The sequence below is a fragment of the Nerophis ophidion genome, linkage group LG29 (genome assembly GCF_033978795.1).
Source record: "Nerophis ophidion isolate RoL-2023_Sa linkage group LG29, RoL_Noph_v1.0, whole genome shotgun sequence".
In the NCBI taxonomy this organism is placed as follows: domain Eukaryota; kingdom Metazoa; phylum Chordata; class Actinopteri; order Syngnathiformes; family Syngnathidae; genus Nerophis; species Nerophis ophidion.
In genome coordinates, this window is record NC_084639.1 from 30,015,955 (window position 1) to 30,039,922 (window position 23,968).

At 39.1% G+C, this 23,968-nt stretch overlaps 2 protein-coding genes across 4 annotated transcripts in view; one reads left to right on the forward strand and one right to left on the reverse strand.

Moving 5' to 3' along the window:
- LOC133546211 (zinc finger protein 135-like) overlaps positions 1 to 16,474 on the reverse strand; it is a 90,823-nt gene extending 74,349 nt beyond the window's left edge. Inside the window, exons 1-3 of one of the 2 annotated variants that reach the window (XM_061892115.1) lie at positions 16,314 to 16,460; positions 14,475 to 14,697; positions 7,394 to 8,948 (exon numbers count right to left, since the gene is read on the reverse strand). In XM_061892115.1, coding sequence (XP_061748099.1) covers positions 8,026 to 8,948; positions 14,475 to 14,697 — 1,146 coding nt within the window. In that variant the 5' untranslated portion in view covers positions 16,314 to 16,460 and the 3' untranslated portion in view covers positions 7,394 to 8,025. Of the gene's footprint in view, positions 1 to 7,393; positions 8,949 to 14,474; positions 14,698 to 16,313 lie in introns of those variants that run through there. The other variant, XM_061892114.1, reaches the window with a different exon arrangement.
- On the forward strand, positions 4,178 to 23,924 carry LOC133546200 (oocyte zinc finger protein XlCOF6.1-like). Of its 2 annotated transcripts, none has more exons than XM_061892100.1 (2): positions 4,178 to 4,361; positions 21,645 to 23,924. In XM_061892100.1, the coding sequence occupies exon 2, from the start codon at positions 21,695 to 21,697 to the stop codon at positions 22,919 to 22,921; it is 1,227 nt and encodes a 408-aa protein (XP_061748084.1). In that variant the 5' UTR covers positions 4,178 to 4,361; positions 21,645 to 21,694; the 3' UTR covers positions 22,922 to 23,924. The 2 variants fall into 2 exon arrangements, with proteins under 2 accessions (XP_061748084.1, XP_061748085.1); XM_061892101.1 differs by lacking the exon at positions 4,178 to 4,361 and adding an exon at positions 17,168 to 17,409.
- The last annotated feature ends 44 nt before the right edge of the window (positions 23,925 to 23,968 follow it).

Below are 23,968 nucleotides of genomic sequence, written 5' to 3' on the forward strand. Positions count from 1 at the left end.
AAATATTAACATTGCAACACATGCCAATACGGCCTTTTTACTTTACTGAATTGCAATTTTAAAGGGGAACATTATCACCAGGCCTATGTAAGCATCAATATATACCTTGATGTTGCAGAAAAAAGACCATATGTTTTTTTAACCCATTTCGGAACTCTAAAAGGGTGAATTTGGCGATTTAAACGCCTTTCAATTGTTTGCTGTCGGAGCAATGACCTTTCACCTGTGACGTTACAACGGGAAGCAATCCGCCATTTTTTCAAACACATTACACACACCAAGTCAAATCACCTCTGTTATTTTCCGTTTTTTCGACTGTTTTCCGTACCTTGGAGACATCATGCCTCGTCGGTGTGTTGTTGGAGGGTGTAACAACATGAACAGGGACGGATTAAAGGTGACTTACGTGGAGTGTGCATCGATTAGCATGGCGTGCTAATCGACGCTAACATGCTATTTAGGCTAGCTGTATGTACATATTGCATCATTATGCCTCATTTGTAACTATATTTGCATCCAGCCTTTCCCTCCACCCATATTTAATGCCAAACAAACACACACCAATCGACGGATTCAAGTACACCAGTGGTCAAAAGATGCGAAAGTCCCTTGTTTGTTCTGCACATTTTACCGGCGATGCTATGACAGACATGGCACAGAGATGTGTGGCTATCCTGCGACACTCAAAGCAGATGCATTTCCAACGATAAAGTCTACGAAATCACAAAGGAGAGTTTTGTTGATGTTATTGACTTATGTGCTAATCGGACATATTTGGTCACGGCCTGACTGGTAGCTAATCGATGTTAACATGCTATTTAGGCTAGCTGTATGTACATTTGTAGCTATATTTGCCTCCAGCCTTTCCCTCCACCCACATGTTATGCCAAACAAACATTTACCAATCGATGGATTTAAATTGCTCCAGTGGTCAAAAGATGCAATCGTTGGTTAGAAGGCGATCGCCGAATAGCTTCAATAGCTATTCGCTCAATAGCTTCAGTTTCTTCTTCAATTTCGCTTTCGCTATCTGCCTCCACACTCCAACCATCCGTTTCAAAACATTCGTAATCTGTTGAATCTGCTGAAATCCACGTCTGAATCCGTGCTAATGTCGCTATATCTTCCTGTTCTATCCGCCATGTTTGTTTGTATTGGCGTCAATATGTGACGTCACAGGAAAATGGACGGTGGATTTACAGATAGCGAAAATCAGGCACTTTAAAACCTTTTTTCGGGATAATCCATGATGGATAACATTTTGAAAAAAGCTTCAAAAAATAAAATAAACCATTGGGAACTGATTTTTATTGGTTTTAACCCTTCTGAAATTGTGATAATGTTACCCTTTAAATTTCTCTCGAGTTACTTGTTAAAAACGTCGCGGAATGATGACGCATACGCGTGACGTCACCTGTTGGAGGGGACATATTAGCGTAGCACCAAACACGGCTAAAAGTCGTCTCTTTTCATCGCGCAATTACAAAGTATTTTGGACACCTGTGTTGCTGAATCTTTTGCAATTTGTTCATTTAATAATGGAGACTATAAAGAAGAATGCTGTTGGTGGAAAGCGGTGGATTGCAGCTGCCTTTAGCACCGAAACACAGCCGGTGTTTCTTTGTTTGTTTTTAACACAGAGCGGTCAAGCGAACATGTTTTCTCTACGTCAACCAGCATGTTTTTGGATGGGGAAATTGTGATATATATCTTACCGGAGAAATCATTGGATTATTCGTCGTCCTGCAGCAGCTGTGAGCTTGGCTCCTTGGCTTCTCTCTGAGACACTGGCGTGTTCACCGCAGCCATCCGACCTCGAGGTATGTTTTTACAATCTCACTAAAACACAAGTGTGCTGGTGAGAACAGCAGCAGCAAATGAAACTGCAGAATTTGAAATAAACTGTCAAGACTTTAACTTTGATTTTCTAACAACATCAGCACATATAACATGTGTGACATTGTTGTGTGTGTAACACAATCTTTTTAATATGATTCTAACATTTATAGATTAGACACTTCAGATTAGTGCTTTTATTTCAGTCAAGTACATGAGTTAATATACACATTTGTGTACTTTAAAATGAACACAACAGTTTGACTGAAAAGGTGAGAATAAACAGTACATAAAATATGTTACATACAATTAACATTTTAAGTGTAGATATTCATAATTCACTATTATACTTATTCATAATAGTGTTTTATATATGTTTTTTTTAAATAATGAAGTGTTACATATTTTATTTTCTAATTGTAGATGATTCCATCGATGAACTCCTTTATATGATGTACATATTTGTTTTACATGTGTTCATACCCTTGCTTTTGAGTACACATAAATCCCTCTTAGTTCATATTTACTGCTTCACATCTGAAACATCTTCTGGACCACTTCTGGAAGCATATAATTATTTACTTTATACAACATTTGAGCAGTTGTGTTTTATATAAGATCATTTACTTTTAAAATGTATGACTTTGTGAATAATTTGTTGGGTCTCTAGAATCCATTCTATTAATTGTCTTTATTACTTTCTTGTGTAATATGATGATTGATGTGTGATTGTTTTATATGTATGTCCCCAGACTTTTATGCAATAAACAATGTATGCTTCAACTAAAGTTGGGTACAATAATTGTAATTAATATTTGTAAGTATGTATTTTGTTCTATTTAATAACGCACTCCATTTTTTAATGTTTTCTTTATATGACTTACATGTAGTGTCCAGCTTACTTCATCTTTATTAACTCCTAAAAATGTGATATTATCCATCATAATTTGTTTTTTAAAATTTTACAACCCCCAAATATGATATATTTAGTTTTATTGAAGTTTAGTGACAGTTTATTGATGTTAAGCCATCTTTTTATGGTCAAGTTCCCTCTGGATAAAATAAGATGAGAGTTAAATCAAGCGGTAATGAAGGTGAAGAATGGAAGATTATTATATACATAATTATATATAGATAGTAGTGACAATTAAAGACACTTTCATCCTGTTCATTTGAGCAAAGAAAAAGAGTAAAGTAATATTCCAAACAATAGAAGAATATTAATATCAGCAGTCAATATTCCAACATTGTGAAGCTGAGCTATGGTAAACATATTCAGCTTTAGAAACTTTATGGGAGTGATGTAATAACTGTTATAAACATGTGAATATTCAAAGTAATAATGTATGATAATACCATAATAAAATGGTACGTTTGGGGATGTGTAATATTGTTTGTATGAACATCCTGAATGTTTTCATGCTAGAATAAATTTAATTAGTAGAGAGTGAAACAAAATGAGGCAGTAATGATAATAATGTTTTGTTTTAAGCCTGTTTATGAATAATTAATTAAATAAAAAATGCCAAATGTAGCTTACATCCTCAGTGAGCTGAACTCCAGCAGTAAAGATGAGAGAAATAATGTGGAAAGGTCAGAAGTCAAATGTTTCTTCAGGTAATACATGGAGCCTCTGCTGCCACCCAGCGGCCGTTGGAAAGAATGCATACATTTTGTTTTGACGTCCTTAAAGCTGCTTTTTACTTTCTGTCCTGTTTGTGTCCAAGTCTGTAGTGTGGGCCATAGGACAGAAGGAGGACATTTTGTTTATAGACTGTGGAGGGCAGCAATACACCTAAGATGTTCTACTAGTGTGCTGGAAATAGAAAGAAGACATACGTAATAAACTGTACAGAACAGGCAAGAAATAAGAGTGAGAAGATCAAAAATAATCGTCAAAGCAGTAGCAAAGTTTTTAAATGTAAAAGAACTATCTTGGGAACAGGTACAAGGTGAACTACAGAGAGGAGACGAAACAGAGTCATGTGACCACAATCCAACGCCATGTTGATTGTTCAGTGGAATGCCAGAAGTCTAATAGCAAACGGACAGGAATTAAAGGGATATGTTGGAGCCAAATTTCCTTATTTGCTTATATTTATATTTTGTTTTCTCTGATTGATTGCTGGCTTCAGTTCATGCTGAATTTCCCTTTCAGCAGATTGCTCTGCCCACTTCCTCTTGAGAACCAGGAAGTGTTGACAGGGATGGGACAGTTGCTGTGGTGTGGTTGTCATAGTAGCCTCCTTTAATTAGGTTCAGCTGGAAACACTGGGGGGTGATTACATGGAGGACAAACCGTTTTGGAGCGTGTGGTGTGGTGTGTGGTCAGGTCTCGCTGCTGTGACAATGTGCCATTCAAGCCAAGGTCAGCATACATAATGTTCTAGAACCTACTTTTCATTTCATTTTGATAGCTTGGAATAAAGGGATTGTCATATCCAAACACATTTCTACAGTACTGGACATTCAATCATCAAACTGGTCAACACAGTATCAGTATCAGTATCAGTATCAGCCCAAAGGTAAGGGCTGTACAATGAGAATAAAATGCCTCGTAGCCGATTATACAAAGGTGATCAATTCATCTAGATATTGTCCTGCCACAGTGAATAGGTTTCCCTTTTTAAAGGGCAAATTCCTCCCAGGGTCTTTTGTCCTAATGACTGTCTGGATAAAGTGAGGAGAATATAATTCAGGAAAACAATTTATTTTACTAATAAACTAGAACACATTTTTACATCTTCTCAACAACACCCACATTCTTACAAACATATTTAAGAATGGTGGTAACAAATGAATATAAAGTTAGTAAATATGTGAGAGTAAGAAGTAAACAAACGTTCTGTGTAACACAACTAACACTCCTTCTCCTCTTTTGTTGGACAAAGTTCATCCTCGTACTCTGCTCTCGTTCCTTCGCACATTTTGACACAATCACAACACTTTACACTCACACTTGATCCAAACCAAGCGATGTGTTTTGATCACTAATGTTTTGTTCTTAATCCGCGTTGACAGAAAGTAAAAAGCAGCTTTAAGGAGGTCAAAACAAAATGTATGCATTCTTTCCAACGGCCGCTGGGTGGCAGCAGAGGCTCCATGTATTACCTGAAGAAACATTTGACTTCTGACCTTTCCACATTATTTCTCTCATCTTTACTGCTGGAGTTCAGCTCACTGAGGATGTAAGCTACATTTTTTTTTTATTTTAATTATCTTTAACTATTCATAAACAGGCTTAAAACAAACCATTATTATCGTCATTACTGCCTCATTTTTTTTTCCACTCTTAAAACTATTCTAGCATGAAAACATTCAGGATGTTCTTCAAAACAATATTACACATCCCCAAACGTAGCATTTTATTATTGTATTAATATCATACTGTGACGGGCTTCCTGCCGTCCTGGTGTGAGTTGCAGTGCCATCCAACACATGACGCATCATAACAGGTTTGACTCTGATTTATTGCTTCAATCATCATGTCATTCTCTTGCCTTCTTGTCGCCGCACCTTGCAGTGCGCGGGCGTTTCCTGCTTCTGTTCGCGGTGTCCGGGGTTTGCGTCCGTGGCGGGGACTCGTCATCTCTCAGGTCTGATCGTTCGTTGCTCGTGGTCGGTCTCGTCAGCGGGTTCCTTCTCCTACTTCCCCCTGAATGTTCCTCCTTCCCCCTTTTTATGCTGCAGGAGCAGATGATGTGATTGAGCGCAGCTGTGTGGTGTACGCACCTAGCGCTGATTGCTGTTGTCCTGCCGCCCTGCGTGCGTCACGCCTCTCCCCTCTGCTGCATGCCCCGCCTCCTGGCCTCCATCTTTGTCAGGACAATCATGTTTCTCAGCCCGCTGTCGGCCCGTCGGCTGCGTCTCTCCGCACATACATTATTACACTTAATAATCACATGTTTATAACAGTGCTGACATTTTTTATTTCCCATCCATCCATCCATCCATCCATCATCTTCCACTTATCTGAGGTCGGGTCGCGGGGGCAGCAGCCTAAGCAGGGAAGCCCAGACTTCCCTCTCTCCAGCCACTTCGTCTAACTCTTCCCGGGGGATCCCCAGGCGTTCCCAGGCCAGCCGGGAGACATAGTCTTCCCAACGTGTCCTGGGTCTTCCCCGTGGCCTCCTACCAGCTGGACGTGCCCTAAACACATCCCTAGGGAGGCGTTCGGGTGGCATCCTCACCAGATGCCCGAACCAACTCATCTGGCTCCTCTCCATGTGAAGGAGCAGCGGCTTTACTTTGAGTTCCTCCCGGATGGCAGAGCTTCTCACCCTATCTCTAAGGGAGAGACCCGCCACACGGCGGAGGAAACTCATTTGGGTCGCTTGTACCCGTGATCTTATCCTTTCGGTCATGACCCAAAGCTCATGACCATAGGTGAGGATGGGAACGTAGATCGACCGGTAAATTGAGAGCTTTGCCTTCCGGCTCAGCTCCTTCTTCACCACAACGGATTGATACAACGTCCGCATTACTGAAGACGCCGCACCGATCCGCCTGTCGATCTCACCATCCACTCTTCCCCCACTCTTTTTTTTATTTCCCCTCGGGGATTAATAAAGTATTTCTGTTTCTGAAAATTACATCACTCTCATAAAGCCTTTAAAAATAAATATGTTTTTTACCATAGGTCAGCGTCACAATGTTGGAATATTGACTGCTGATATTAATATTCTTCTATTTTTGGAATATTACACTTCACTCTTTTTTTTGCTTAAATCAACAGGATGAAAGTGTCTTTAATTGTCACTACTGAGTGTAACTATACATTCTTCGCCTTCATTACTGCTTGATTTATCTCTCATCTCATTTTATCCAGTGAGAACTTTATCAAAAAATGTTGTCTGCACATCAATAAACTGTCACTAAACTTCAATAAAACTAAATATATCATATTTGGAGATTGTAAAAATGTAAAACACAAATTATTATGGATAATATTGAAATAAAAATAATAAAGGTAGTCACATTTTTAGGAGTTAATATAGATGATGAAGTAAGCTGGACACTACTTGTAAATCATACAAAAAAAAAGTAAAAAAAAACAATTGAGTGCAGTACTGAATAGAATAAAATACATACTTACAAATATTAACTAGAATTATTGTAGCCAACTTCAGTTGAAACATACATTGTTTATTGCATAAAGGTCTGGGGACATACATATAAAACAATCACACAACAATCATCATATTACACAAGAAAGTAATAAAGATGATTAATAGAATGGATTCTAGAGACCCAACAAATGATTCATAAAGTCACACATTTTTAAAGTCAATGTTTTTGTATAAAAGACAACTGTTCAAATGATGTATAAAGTAAATAATAATATGCTTCCTGAAGTGGTCCAGAAGATGTTTCAGATGTGAACCAGTAAATATGAACTAAGAGGGATTTATGTGTACTCAAAAGCAAAGGTATGAACACATGTAAAACAAATATGTACATCATATAAAGGAGTTCATCTATGGAATTATCTACAATTAGAAAATAAAATATGTAACACTTCATTGTTCAAAAAAACTTATATAAACACTATTATGAATAAGTATAAAACTGAATTATAAATATCTACACTTAAAATGTTTATTGTATGTAACATATTTTATGTAGTTTATTTTCACCCTTTCAGTCAAATTGTTGTTTATTTTAAAATACACAAATGTGTATATTAACTCATGTACTTGACTGAAATAAAAGCACTAATCTGAAGTGTCTAATCTATAAATGTTAGAATCATATTAACAAGATTGTGTTACACAAACAACAATGTCACACATGTTATATGTGCTGATGTTGTTAGAAAATCAAAATGAAAGTCTGGACAGTTTATTTCAAATCCTGCAGTTTCATTTGCTGCTGCTGTTCTCACCAGCACACTTGTGTTTCTTACACTGGTACTTAGAAGACAATCTTTCACCACACACACTGCAACTCAACACTTTCTCACCTGGGTGTCTTCTCATGTGTAATGTAAGAGTGTTTAGGTGACCAAAGCTTTTGTTGCAGATTGAACAGGAGTATGGTTTTTCACCTGATTGCATTCTCATGTATAATTTTAATTGCTGTCTTTCTATTCAGACTTTTACCACATACTGAACATATAAAAGGTTTTTCACCAATATGTGTTCTCATATTTACTTTTAAACTTTGTATTATGACAAAACTTTTACCACATTATGAGCAGGAAAAAGTTTTTTCTCCAGTGTGTATTCTCATGTGTTTTTTTAAATGGTCCCTTTGAGTAAAAACCTTACCACAGATTGAACATGAAAAAGGTTTTTCTCCAGTGTGTGTTCTCTTATGTACTTTTAAACTTTGATTTATTACAAAACTTTTACCACATTCTGAGCAAGAAAAAGGTTTTTCTCCAGTGTGTATTCTTATGTGTATTTTCAAATAGTTCCTATAAGTAAAATCTTTACCACAGATTGAACAGGAAAAAGGTTTTTTTCCAGTGTGTATTCTCATGTGTGTTTTCAAATGGTGCTTTTGAGTAAAATCTTTACCGCAGATTGAACATAAAAAAGGTTTTTCTCCAGTGTGTGTTCTCATGTGTACTTTCAGCATGTGTTTTAGTCTAAAATCTCTCCCACATTCTGAGCAGGAAAAAGGTTTCTCTCCGGTGTGTGTACTCATGTGCCTTTTCAGATTACTATGGTCTTTAAAAGTTTTGTGACAGAGAGAACAAGTGAAGTGAGTGTTGTCAGTGTGACATGTCTTATCATCTTTAGAGTCTTCATCATCAGTGTCAGGAGAGTGTGACGTTGTGTCCTCACTATCTGATAGTGGAGCTAAGAGCTTGTCTGCTTGTGATCCTCCACAGTGGTCTCCATCACATTCTGCTAAACTGCTGCTTGGAGGCTCTGCCTCTCTCTTCTCCTCACTTTCACCTTTGACCTCATCACCTTGACTCTTCACACTGATGAGGTGTCTCTTGTCTTCCTCTATAAAGTGGGGGTACAGCCGCTGTTTTTCTTCATCTTCAAAGTGAGGGGGCTGTGGCTCCTCTTCTTTCACATGGAGGTACTGTGACCTCCTCTGCTCCATACTGGAGGACCCCTCCTGCTGCTCAGGTGGACGATATTTTTCACAGACGTCTGCAGGACACAAGAAGACAAACACATGCTGGGATGGAAATAGATAAGATTTCACCAATTCAGATTTAATTTTCGATTCTGCTTTACGATTGGGTTATTTGTGGACTCACTTTTGCTTTCACATTCAGTAAAAAGGAGAAGAAACAGGTCGATTAGCATCAACTTTGACTAGTTGAGAAGTAACATGAGCCTACAAAGCCAACAGTGAGGTCTTAAAAGGCACAGATTTTAGGGGTCCTCCATGGGGGGCCAGAGGGCCCTAAGGACAATATTCTGGTATGAAAATATCTATAAAATAAAAATATTTTTGGCAAGAAATTAACAAAATACTACACGTTATTTTGTGGCAATTACAAAAGAATATCCAGTATAATTCTCAGGGCATTCAATCAATCACAACAGGACTGTTAAACTGAACATATTATACATAAATATACAGTATATAAAAAAATAAAAAAAGGTATATATATGTGTATATATATATATATATATATATATATATATATATATATATATATATATATATATATATTAGGGCTGAGAATCTTTGAGTGTCCCACGATTCGATTCAATATCGATTCTTAGGGTCGCGCTTCGATTATTAATCGATTTTTTCGATTCAACGCGATTCTCGATTCAAAAACGTTTTTTTTCCGATTCAAAATGATTCTGTATTCATTCAATACATAGAATTTCAGCTGAAATTATAACTAATAATGATACTGTTGTTGATAATATTCATTTTTGTTTCACTACTTTTGGTTTGTTCTGTGTTGTGTTTGTGTCTCCTCTCAATTAATCTGTTTATTGCAGTTCTGAGTGTTGCTGGGTGAGGTTTGGTTTTGGAATTGGATTGCATTGTTATGGTATTGCTGTGTATTGTTTTGTTGCATTGATTAAAAGAAACAAAACATTGATTTTTTAAAAATGAGAATCGATTCTGAATCGCACAACGTGAGCATCACAATTCAAATTCGAATTGATTTTTCCCACACCCCTAATATATATACATACATACATACATACATACATACATACATACATACATATATGATATATATATATATATATATATATATATATATATATATATGTGTGGGTGTGTATATATATATATATATATATATATATATATATATATATATATATATATATATGTGTGTATATATATGTATGTATATATGTGTAAATATACATATATATATATATTTACACATATATATATTTACACATACACACATATATATATATATATATATATATGTATTACATATTGGATCCATTGTGGATTGAACTTTCACAGTATCATGTTAGACCCGCTCGACATCCATTGCTTTCCTCCTCTCTAAGGTTCTCATAATCATTATTGTCACCGACGTCCCACTGGGTCATTATTGTCACCGATGTCCCACTGGGTGTGAGTTTTCCTTGCCCTTATGTGGGCCTACCGAGGATGTCGTGGTGGTTTGTGCAGCCCTTTGAGACACTAGTGATTTAGGGCTATATAAGTAAACATTGATTGATTGATTGATATATATACACATATATATATATACCCAATTGTAACTAAGATAGGCTCCAGCACCCTGCGACTACGAAAGGGATAAGCGGTAGAAAATGGATGGATATATATATACATATACACATGCATATATAGAGTCGCAATCAAAAGTTTCCATACACCTGTAAAGAACATAATGTCATGGCTGTCTTGAGTTTCCAATCATTTCTACAACTCTTATTTATTTGTGATGTAGTGATTGGAGCACATACTTGTTGCTCACTAAAACATTCATGAAGTTTGCTTCTTTTATGAATTTATTATGGGTCTACTGTACATGTGAGCAAATGTGCTGGGTCAAAAGTGTACATACAGCAATGTTAATATTTGCTTACATGTCCCTTGGCAAGTTTCACTGCAATAAAGCACTTTTGGTAGCCATCCACAAGCTTCTGCTTGAATTTTTGACCACTCTTGACAAAATTGGTGCAAGTCAACTAAATGTGTTGGTTTTCAGACATAGACTTGCTTCTTCAGCATTGTCCACACATTTAAGTCAGGACTTTGGGAAGAAAATTCTAAAACCTAAATTCGAGCCTGATTTAGACATTCCTTTACCACTTTTGAGGTGTGTTTGGGGTCATTGTCCTGTTGGAACACCCAACTGCACCCAAGACCCAACCTCCCCCCTGATGATTTTAGCTTGTCCTGAAGAATTTGGAGGTAATCCTCCTTTTTCATTGTCTCATTTAAAGCAGCAGTTCCATTGGAAGCAAAACAGACCCAGAGCATAATACTACCACCACCATGCTTGACGGTAGGGATGATGTTCCTAGGATTAAAGGACTCACCTTTTGTCCTCCAAACATATTGCTGGGTTTTGTGGCCAAACAGCTTCATTTTTGTTTCATCTGACTACAGAACTTTCCTCCAGAAGGTCTTATCTTTGTCCATGTGATGTCAGATGAAACAAAAATGGAGCTGTTTGGCCACAATACTGTTTGTTAGAAAGTTCCACAACTGTTCACGTTATCCCACGCTTCATGCGTCGAAGTCACGTTGTGACATTGGAGGTTTATAAGCAGACGAGCATGTTCGGCAGCACACAATCACAGAGTACTTACAAGCAGACACAGTGTGGAGACAGAAAAGGGAGAATTGACGCATTTTGGTGTAAAAAGTAAAGATAAAGGTGAAGTTATAACACTGAAACTCCCTCAGGAAGAGGTGCTTTAAGACATGCTAGCTAGCTAGCGGCTAACGTCCATCCACCTTTGGCAGTATCTAGTCGATACTACTATGATTACGTCGATATTTTTTGGCATCACAACATTTTCTTTCGTTTTTAAAAAATGTATATTATGTTTATAAACTCAGGAAATATGTCCCTGAACACATGAGGACTTTGCAGATGACCAATGTATGATCCTGTAACTACTTGGTATCAGATTGATACCCACATTTGTGGTATCATCCACAAAGTAATGTAAAGCATCCAACAACAGAAGAATAAGTGATTATTACATTTTAACAGAAGTGTAGACAGAAAATGTTAAAGGGGAACATTATCAGCAGACCTATGTAAGCCTCAATATATACCTTGATGGTGCAGAAAAAAGACCATATATTTTTTTAACCGATTTCCGAACTCTAAATGAGTGAATTTGGCGATTTAAACGCCTTTCAATTGATAGCCTGTCGAGCGATGACCTTTCACCCGTGACGTCACAACATGAAGCCATCCGCCATTTTCTCAATCTTATTACACGCACCAAGTCAAATCAACTCTGTTATTTTTCTGATATCCACACAAGAATGTGTGGATATCCTGCGACACTCAAAGCAGATGCATTTCCAACGATAAAGTCAACAAAATCTGCAAAATTGTTAAATAGGCAACTACTGAATCTGCCCGAGTGCGAGCTATTCAGGGAGGACGGCAGTCTCTTCCCGCAGACCAGCGAGGTAAAGCCCCTGGATATGATTTATGCCACTTCTTTTTCTGTCTCATTTTGTCCACCAAACTTATAAGGTTGTGCATGAATGCACAAAGGTGAGTTTTGTTGATGTTATTGACTTATGTGCTAATCAGACATATTTGGTCACGGCAGGACTGCAAGCTAATCGATGCTAACATGCTTTTTAGGCTAGCTGTATGTACATATTGCATCATTATGCCTCATTTGTAGCTACATTTGCATCCAGCCTTTCCCTCCACCCACATTTAATGCCAAACAAACACTTACCAAACGTTGGTTAGAAGGCGATCGTCAAATTCGTCCTCGTTGCTGCTGTCTGTCATGATATGGCTCAATAGCTTCAGTTTCTTCTTCAATTTCGTTTTCACTACCTGCCTCCACACTTCAACCATCCATTTCAATACATGCGTAATCTGTTGAATCGCTTACGGCGCTGAAATCCTAGTCTGAATCCTAGCTAATATCGCTATACCTTTCTGTGCTATCCGCCATGTTTGTTTCTGTGTGATCACGCTGTGACGTCACAGGATAATGGACGGGGGGGATATAACGACGGTTAAAATCAGGAATTTTGAAGCTGTTTTTCGGGATATGGCGTGATGGGTAAAATTTTGAGAAAAACTTCAAAAAATAAAATAAGCCACTGGGAACTGATTTTTATTGGTTTTAACCCTTCAGAAATTGTGATAATTTTCCCCTTTAAAAGAGAAAATAAGCAGATACTAACAGTAAATGAACAAGTAGATTAATAGTTCATTTTCTACCACTTGTCCTTAATAATGTTGACAAAATAATAGGTATATAAATGACACAATATATTACTGCTTCCATCCATCCATCCATCCATCATCTTCCGCTTATCCGAGGTCGGGTCGCGGGGGCAACAGCCTAAGCAGGGAAGCCCAGACTTCCCTCTCCCCAGCCACTTCGTCTAGCTCTTCCCGGGGGATCCCGAGGCGTTCCCAGGCCAGCCGGGAGACATAGTCTTCCCAACGTGTCCTGGGTCTTCCCCGTGGCCTCCTACCGGTTGGACGTGCCCTAAACACCTCCCTAGGGAGGCCTTCGGGTGGCATCCTGACCAGATGCCCGAACCACCTCATCTGACTCCTCATGTTACTGCTTATGTCAGCTAAATAATTAGGAGTATTTGTTTGTTTACTTACTAGTAAAAGACAAGTTGTCTAATATGTTCACTATTTTAATTAAGGACTTAACTGCAATAATAAACATATGTTTAATGTATCTTAAGTTATTTTGTTAAAATAAAACCAATAATGCCATTTTTGTTGTCCCCTTTATTGAGAAAAGTACCAAAATAATTTTAGTACCGGTACCAAAGTATTGGTATGGTTCCAACACTCCCACCTATATTTGAATATTGTCTAATGGAAATGACTTCTGTCTGATAATCACATGAATAACCAGTGTTGGCATTAATACACTTTTTATGTCTTTATACGCATTGAAATCAAAAAGAACGTGCATTTCCTTAAGTCCGCGGGTGCCTGGGATGCAGAGTTCTTGGTTTTATAACCGACCTGCCTTCTCTGGGTCAAAACTCCAGTTTGCTTGATTTTTTTTATAGATTATTGCTTTCTGCCGATGTTTTGTGTATTGTGAAGGTGCGCTCTTATCCCGCCATCACTTGAGGACCGCCACGTCAGCGGAAGCAAGCGCGCTGTCGGTTGGTAGAGTGGCCGTGCCAGGAACTTGAGGGTTCCAGGTTCGATTCCCGCTTCCACCATCCTAGTCACTGCCGTTGTGTCTTTGGGCAAGACACTTTACCCACCTGCTCCCAGTGCCACCCACACTGGTTTAAATGTAACTTAGATATCAGGTTTCACTATGTAAAAGCGCTTTGAGTCACTAGAGAAAAGTGCTATATAAATATAATTCACTTCACTTATTCACACGATTGATGAGCATTCATTTTTAAATGGTGGTGTTAAAAAGCAAGTTTATTTTCATCTTTAGTGATAAATGTGTCCCCCGGATGAACATGTGTCACAAACATTGTATTAGATGATATGTGGATGTTGTGCTTACTTGGACTGTGATGAAGCTGTGAGGACTCAGGTGGTTTGTCTTCATGCTCTTCAGTCTTCACAGAGACAACAGTCAGTGGAAACTTGCTGACATCAGCCTCCTCCTGCCCTACAGGACACTCTCCCTCCTGACTGATCCACACTTCCTCCTCTTCCTCTTTAATGTGGGGGGGCTGTGGATCCTCCTGCTGCTGAAGGGGACGTTCTTCTTGACGAGCGTTCATCTGTTGGACGTCCGCAAGACAACACAAACAAACTTCAGCTCAGATGTGTCAAATATTTTTTAATCTATCAAATATAATATTTTCCAAGTGGACTGACACCACTTTGTGGTGATGTTCTTCTACACATGGAATAATCATCAGTTATTGATTATTATGAATTGTGTCATTGATCTTGTTTTCTGCATTTACATTAATTATTGATAAAAAGTAACAACTTAAAGAAAACCTCCTGCTGGGATTTTAATACCGTCATGACTGCATGAAGTCAGTCTGCACGTATAAAAGTGTCATTGTGCTGCAGCATCAAGTGACGCCAACTGGCTCCTCCCACTACCAACCTACCAGCCAACCTTGACGTGCACCTCCAAAATAGTCCCACCTCACGTCAACGGTGACCAGGACTACAGAGCTGTGGTCGGTTGGCTTTACTTTTACGCACAATATCCTCTCCTTGTTCTCCATTACCTACCTGCTTGGCACTCAGCATCAAGGGTTGGAATTGGGGGTTAAATCACCATAAATGATTCCCGGGCGCAGCACTGCTGCTGCCCACTGCTCCCCTCACCTCTCAGGGGGTGATCAAGGGGATGGGTCAAATGCAGAGGACACATTTCACCACACCTAGTGTGTGTGTGACAATCATTGCTACTTTAACTTTCTTCTGCGAAAGCAACATTTTTAACCCAACAGAAAACAAACAGAAGTGCAGTGAAGCACGTGGAACAAGTGCCAGCGAGTATATATATAAATATATACATATATGTATATATATATATATATATATATATATATACATATATATATATATACAAATTCATAAATGTAAACAAATATTTAGAATATTTGGGTACCTCATGTTTCGACTACATACAAAATATTGATGCAAATTCATTTTGTGTGCAGTATATTAAAGCTATTTTTAATATTTAACATTTATTTAATTAAATATTTATTTTAGTCCGACTGAATAAGCATTAATCACTTACAATTGTGCAAATAGTGTATTCATAATAACAAACATCAGTTGATTTAATTTCCATGATATGTCCACCCAATGCAGCTGAGATAGGCTCCAACTCCCCCCCCGCAACACCAAATAGGGACAAGTGGTAGAAAATGGATGGATGGATGTTATCAAGGTAATAGAAGTGCGTGCAAACATCATTTGTATTTCTAGCTAATAAAGTTGACACCAACATAAAGCAGACCACTGCAATAATACATTATATTACACTGTCATTACAATAACAATAATATTTTTTTTCATCCTGTAAAGCATCTTTGAGTACACTGAAAAGCGCTATACCAAATAAAATGTATTATTATTATTATTATACCATGTGACTTATTCCAGACTTAAATTACGAGACGTTTGTTTCTTTCTAGTAACAAATATTTAATGATGTTAAGCGTGACTGTAATATACAACAAAAAACAGTTAAAGTATTAAATAAGTCAATATAATTCTCACAGAGAACATATAAAATACACTCCTCAAAAAAAAACGCTCGCATTTGCTACAAAGGCCTGCTAGCGGGCTAAAGCTAGCACGTTAGCTTCGAACAACATATGAGGTAAATAAGATAAATAATATGAAAATATATCATGTATATTACCTCATAAGCCGCGTGTACAAGAGAGGAGTGGAATATATTCTTCCTATTGTTACACCAGCAACTCTTTTTTGTCTTCTGTGGCCGGGCGAAGGAAGTGTGCACCACTCACTATTGTCCCAGTGAAACACGTGTTTGAAGGAAGTGTGCACCACTCACTATTGTCCCAGTGAAACACGTGTTTGAAGGAAGTGTGCACCACTCACTATTGTCCCAGTGAAACACGTGTTTGAAGGAAGTGTGCACCACTCACTATTGTCCCAGTGAAACACGTGTTTGAAGGAAGTGTGCACCACTCACTATTGTCCCAGTGAAACACGTGTTTGAAGGAAGTGTGCACCACTCACTATTGTCCCAGTGAAACACGTGTTTGAAGGAAGTGTGCACCACTCACTATTGTCCCAGTGAAACACGTGTTTGAAGGAAGTGTGCACCACTCACTATTGTCCCAGTGAAACACGTGTTTGAAGGAAGTGTGCACCACTCACTATTGTCCCAGTGAAACACTTGTTTGAAGGAAGTGTGCACCACTCACTATTGTCCCAGTGAAACACGTGTTTGAAGGAAGTGTGCACCACTCACTAGTGTCCCAGTGAAACACGTGTTTGAAGGAAGTGTGCACCACTCACTATTGTCCCAGTGAAACACGTGTTTGAAGGAAGTGTGCACCACTCACTATTGTCCCAGTGAAACACGTGTTTGAAGGAAGTGTGCACCACTCACTATTGTCCCAGTGAAACATGTGTTTGGAGGAAGTGTGCACCACTCACTATTGTCCAAGTGAAACGCGTGTTTGGCCAACATTTGTTCCGCGGTTGAGAACACTTCGATGACGTCACACAGGAGGAAGAACAAAACAAGATGGCGTCTGGCGGAGAATACGTTGTTTTGGTTATTATGGTTTCTAGGTCTTAATTACAACGTACATGTGCACATTTGTGTCGTTTAACAGAGTAAACGTCGTTATTAATTGTTTGTATGCGGATACATTAGTCTGAGTGCACTTTGACGTGCTAGCCTAGCCTGCTGGTTAGCTTAGCTTGTTAGCTGCTAACAAAGAGAGGCGGAAGTGATCGACACATCAAAGCAGAGATCCAATGTAAGTGTAAAGTGTTTTTATTGTGTGAACATGTCTACATTACAAATGATGTGAGTGTTGCTGAATCAGCGACTAACTGCTGCTGTTGAAGAAATATTTGTGATGTTAGAGAAAAAAAAAACTACAGCAGAGTACAAGGAGGAACTTTGTCCAACAAAAGAGGAGAAGGAGCAACAACATCAACTACTGGACGCTGTTTTCAAGAAACATCAAGTTGTGTTACACATCCATCCTTCCATCTTCTTCTGCTTATCTGAGGTCGGGTCGCGGGGGCAGCAGCCTAAGCAGGGAACCCCAGACTTTCCTCTCCCCAGCCACTTCGTCCAGCTCTTCCCGGGGGATCCCAAGGCGTTCCCAGGCCAGCCAGGAGACATAGTCTATTCCCCGTTGCCTCCTACCGGTCGGACGTGCCCTAAACACCTCCCTAGGGAGGCGTTCGGGTGGCATCCTGACCAGATGCCTGAACCACCTTATCTGGCTGTTCTCGATGTGGAGGAGCAGCGGCTTTACTTTGAGTTCCTCCCGGATGACAGAGCTTCTCAGCCTATCTCTAAGGGAGAGCCCCGCCACACGGCGGAGGAAACTCATTTAGAATAGAATAGAATAGACTTAATTGTCATTATATTTGCATATAACGAGATTAAAGACTCCAACTAAAGGTGCGGTAGTGGGAACAAATATGGGTTTAAATAAATAACACAAGAGCTAATAAGGGAAAACGAACACTTGAAATAAACAGACCGCTTCGGCTGCTTGTACCCGTGATCTTATCCTTTCGGTCATAACACAAAGCTCATGACCATAGGTGATGATGGGAACGTAGATTGACCGGTAAACTGAGAGCTTTGCCTTCCGGCTCAGCTCCTTCTTAACCACAACGGATCCATACAACGTCCGCATTACTGCAGACGCCGCACCGATCCGCCTGTCGATCTCACCATCCACTCTTCCCTCGCTTGTGAACAAGACTCCAAGGTACTTGAACTCCTCCACTTGGGGCAGGGTCTCCTCCCCAACCCGGAGATGGCACTCCACCCTTTTCTGTACGAGAACCTTGGACTCGGACTTGGAGGTTCTGATTCTCATCCCAGTCGCTTCACACTCTGTTGCAAACCGATCCAGTTAGAGCTAAAGTTCCTGGCCAGATGAAGAGACCTAATCCTGCAGCCACCAAACCGGATCCCCTCAACGCCTTGACTGCGCCTAGAAATTCTGTCCATAAAAGTTATGAACAAAATAGGCGCTTTGGTGGAGTCCAACCCTCACTGGAAAAGTGTCCGACTTACTGCCGGCAATGCGGACCAAGTTCTGACACTGATCGTACAGGGAGCGGACCGCCACAATCAGACAGTCCGATACCCCATACTCCCTGAGCACTCCCCACAGGACTTGCCGAGGGACACGGTTGAATGCCTTCTCCAAGTCCACAAAGCACATGTAGACTGGTTGGGCAAACTCCCATGCACCCTCAAGAACCCTGCCCAGAGTATAGACCTGGTCCACAGTTCCACGGCCAGGATGAAAACCACACTGTTCCTCCTAAATCTGAGGTTCGACTGTCTGACTTAGGCTCCTCTCCAGTACACCTGAATGGACCTTCCCGGGAAGGCTGAGGATGCTTCTACATATTGACACAAATATATAAAAAACACTAACCTTGTGACGGATGCTTTTGCTTTTGTTTTATTTGATCTTTCCCAACACCTGGTGGCCACAATAATTCATGAAGTCAAGCTCATGGTGCAGAATGTTGGCTAACGCAGACTTGTTTGTTACTGGATACTTGCTATCAGACTTCTGTTTTGGAGACTTTGTGTACGTATTAAGCAACTATAATTATTTGATATGCTTAAAAGTGCTGTTTTAGCTTAGCTGTTGTGTAGCTGCTCGCTCCTCGTATCTTACAGCAGGTGTGTCCAAAGTGCAGCCCATAACTATGTTTTTAATTGACAACGGGGAGTTTTGAAAATGTGGTATTTGCGTGTCGGTCCAATCAGCAGCAGTTACGCCCTGTTTCCTCATTGGACCTAAGTCTTTGGCTTGGTAGGCGGGTACGAGGCTACCAAGCCAGGTGGTACGAGCACGGAGGAGCCTTTGTAGTGGTGTCGCAGCTCGGTGGTCGTGCCGTCAGGTAACACCAGGAAGGTTCCTTCTGTGCGATATTGACCGGTGCTTTTTTCTCCCTGGACTCTGACTTCATATCTGGTGTTGTCCTTCAGACCTCGGCCAAGAAGCCACGTAAACAGTGTGAAGAATGTGGGCGATAAGAGTGTGTGTGCGTGGGCATGAACTTGCACCCACTTTCAACTGGAACTCAGGACATATGATTAGTTGCACGGCCTATTCTAATCTATATTAAACAGCGTCCGGGGCTTGCGTCCACTGCGGGGGTGCGTCATCGCTCTCTCGGTGTGGGTCGTTGCGCTCTTCGTCTGCTGGCCGTTGTTTCCTCCTCCGTGCTGCTCTCCCGCTCGTTCCTCCCTCGCCCTTTTTGTACTCTAGCAGCAGATAGACAGATTGTAAGCAGGTGTGTAATATACGCACCTGGCTCAGATTGCCGCTGCAGTGTCGCTTCGCGTGTGTCATGCCTCTCCTCGCCGCCGCATGCCCCGCCTCCTGGCCTCCAGGTGGGCCCGCGCTGCTGCTTTCCGCCCATTGTCGGCCCGTCGGCTGTGTCTCTCCACACATACAATGTCTGCTTTCACTGGGATGCCGACTGATGGGATGTTCGTATCTTCCCGTTTAGATGAAGAATTAATCATCGCAAACGGTTAAAAAGGGTGGGTGCAAAAGAGCATATTACTTAATCTTTCTAGCCATCTCCAGGTCTAAGTTGGATGTCAGTGTTGACCAAGTTCTCGGTTTATGTCCACAACCTTCTACTACATAAGTGAGAAGCATGATTTATATTCTAGAATTAGCTTTCACCATCTTAGAGGTGAGGAAGCAGCTCAGTATGTCAATATAGCAGCATAAGCTAGTTACTTCTGTGATCAATGCGCCGCTAAAAGTAGGTCCTTAGCGTTAGCGCTTATAATAACAATATCACTAATACTTGGTTAATATTCAGGTCACAAAATGTAAATGGTGTATTGTTGGCAATTTTTTTGGAGGACTTTGTGGGTCAAATAGAGGAGCTCCCATTGACTCCAATGTTAACTGATTTTTGCTCACGTTTATTTAATAATTAAATTTATAAAAGTTTAAAACATATGTCTCACATAAGGATTGTGAATGATAGGCAACATTTTAAAAAAGTGTAGTTTCCTTTGAATTTGTCAGATAAGTAAACAGTCCTTCAAATTAAAGATGTAAAACAATTGAGGTTGTTTATAGATATTATCCACTATGAAGTTACAGTAAAACTAAGCACACAAGGGAAAGTACATTCATATACACATGAAGTACACACACGTGTAAGAATCATGTTAACCACCAAAATATTGTCTTGTTCTCCTAAAGCCAATATCGAGTATCCTTTGGTGGGCTGACCGTATCGTCACACCCTTAGTTGAAAGCACACCATCCCCATGACATGACACTTCCACGTGATGTAGAACAGTAGTCCCACATTTTAAACATACACACACATCTGAAGAATATTAAAAAATAAAATTGGTGGGCCAAACAAAATGTCTTGGCGAACTAATGTTTGGTATGGGCGATATGACCTCAAATCTATATCCTAATAACAATACATGTCACGATATATAATTTGGTGTATAATTGATACTAGAATAATTTTAAAGCGGGTTACAAAAGCTCCTAATTTGACAGCTGACATATGCAGTAACATATTGTATCATTTATAATTGTATTATTTTGTTGAAAAAAATATTTTTAATGTACTTGTTTATTTACTGTTAATATCTGGTTACTTTGTTTGAGAAAATGATACTGGAAATGATGTAATATTTTACTGCATATTTCAACAACTAAATTAGGAGACTCTGTAGCCTGTTTTAAAATGGTTCTATTAGTAATTCAATATGAAATAATATATCGTAAAATCAATTTTAAACCAAATCGTTTATCCATAGTAAAAAGTCCTGTTGTTCTAGTTGTTTTTTCTTTTCCTGTGAAAAATCTTGTAAAGAGTAACGTGTTTGTGCATCACTGAGATTTCAAGACAGTTCATACAATAACTTGTTTTTCCTAAGTGCATGTCAAAGTACTGAATGCATTATGTGACTGAGCAGATATGGATGTTTCTCAAACTTGTGTTTGTCTTGCAGACGTCTGTGAAGAACATCTTCACCCTGAGCAATAGAAGTGGAGCTTCAGGATGCAGACAGAGGAGCCACAGCACAACCTCATTAAGAAGGAAGAGGAATACCCACTGATCCCCCATTTTAAAAATGAAGAGGAACACCCACTAATCCCCCATTTTAAAGAGGAAGAGGAGGACCCACTGACACCCCATTTTAAAAAGGAAGCAGTGGATCCACTGAGCCCTCACATTAAGGCGGAAGAGGAGGACCCACTGACCCCTCACATTAAAGAGGAAGAGGAGGAACACAGCATCAGTCAGCAGGGAGAGCATCTTGAAGGACTGGAGGAGGTTGATGTCACCAAGATGCCAGTGACTGGTGTCCCTGTGAAGAGTGAAGATGATGAGGTGAAAGGTGAAAGTGAGGAGAGGGGAGGGGGGGAGCCTCCAAGCAGCAGCTCAACACAACACATGACAACAGAAGCTGATGGAGACCACTGTGGAGGATCACAAGCAGACAAGCTCTTAGCTCCACTATCAGATAGTGAGGACACAACGTCACACTCTCCTGACACTGATGATGAAGACTCTAAAGATGATAAGACATGTCACACTGACAACACTCACTTCACTTGTTCTCACTGTCACAAAACTTTTAAATACCCAAGTCTTCTGAAAGAACACATGAGAACACACACTGGAGAAAGACATTTTTTGTGTTCGATCTGCGGTAAAGATTTTACTCAAAGATACATTTTGAAAATACACATGAGAATACACACTGGAGAAAAACCTTTTTCCTGCTCAGAATGTGGTAAAAGTTTTGGAAAAAATCAAAGTTTAAAAGTACACATGAGAACACACACAGGAGAAAAACCGTTTTCCTGCTCAGAATGTGGTAAAAGTTTTGTAAGAAATGAACGTTTAAATGCACACATTAGATCACACACTGGAGAAAAACCTTTTTCATGTTCAATCTGCGGTAAAGATTTTACTCGAAGGGACCATTTCAAAAAACACATGAGAATACACACTGGAGAACAACCTTTTTCATGTTCAATCTGCGGTAAATATTTTGCTCGAAAGAACTACTTGAAAATACACATGAGTACACACACTGGTGAAAAACCTTATACTTGTTCAGTATGTTGTAGAAGTTTTATACAAAGTATGCATTTGAAAAGACACATGAGAATACACACTGGAGAAAAACCTTTTTCATGTTCAGTCTGCAGTAAAGATTTTACTCAAATGCACCATTTCAAAGCACACATGACAAGACACACTGCAGACAAACCTTAAACATGTTCAGTGTGTTGTAAAAGTTGTATACAAAGTCCGTATTTTGAATAGACTCATGAGAAGACACCCAGGAGAGAAAGTGTTGAGTTGCAGTGTGTGTGGTGAAAGATTGTCTTCTAAGTACCAGTGTAAGAAACACAAGTGTGCTGGTGAGAACAGCAGCAGCAAATGAAACTGCAGGATTTGAAATAAACTGTCAAATCTTAACTTCGACTTTGTAACAACATCAGCACATAGATTCTAACATTTATAGATTAGATATTTCAGATTATTGCTTTTTTCAGTCAAGTACATGTTTTAATATACAACATTGTGTACTTTTATTTAAAAATGAACACAACACTTTGACTGTAAAGATGAGAATAAACAGGACAAAACATGTTACGAATACTTTTTATGTGTATAGATATATTCAGAAATCATGTTTGATTTTTAATGATGTTGTAGAGTAACTCCTTTATATGATGTACATATTTGTTTTACATGTGTTCATACCTTTGCTTTTGAATACACATAAATCCCTCTTAATTCAAATTTAGGGGTTCACACTTGAAACACCTTCTGGACCACTTCTGGAAACATATTATTATTTACTTTATACATTTTCAGCAGTTGTCTTTTATACAAGATCATTTACTTTTAAAATCTGTGACTTTATGAATCATTTGTTGGGTCTCAATAATCAATTTTTTTTAATTAATCTGTATTACTCTCTTTTGTAATATGAATATTGTTTTATATGTATGTCCCCTTTATGCAATATGTAGGTTAGAGAAAATGGCAACATTATATGTGGAAGGTTATGAAGGATAGTTTTGTTTTTAATAATCTACATTTCTTATTTTTTTTAAAAACTACACATGACAATTTAAAAAAAAAAAGTTGTTTATGATTTTGTTCCCCCTTTTTTAGAATCCCTCAAACATTATCAATTTCAGAAAACATGGGGAAGTTTGGATTGTTAGGGAAAAGTCAATAAAAGTCAATCCATCCATTGTTTCTACCGCTTGTCCCTTTCATTTTTTATGTATAGCATTTAATCACAAA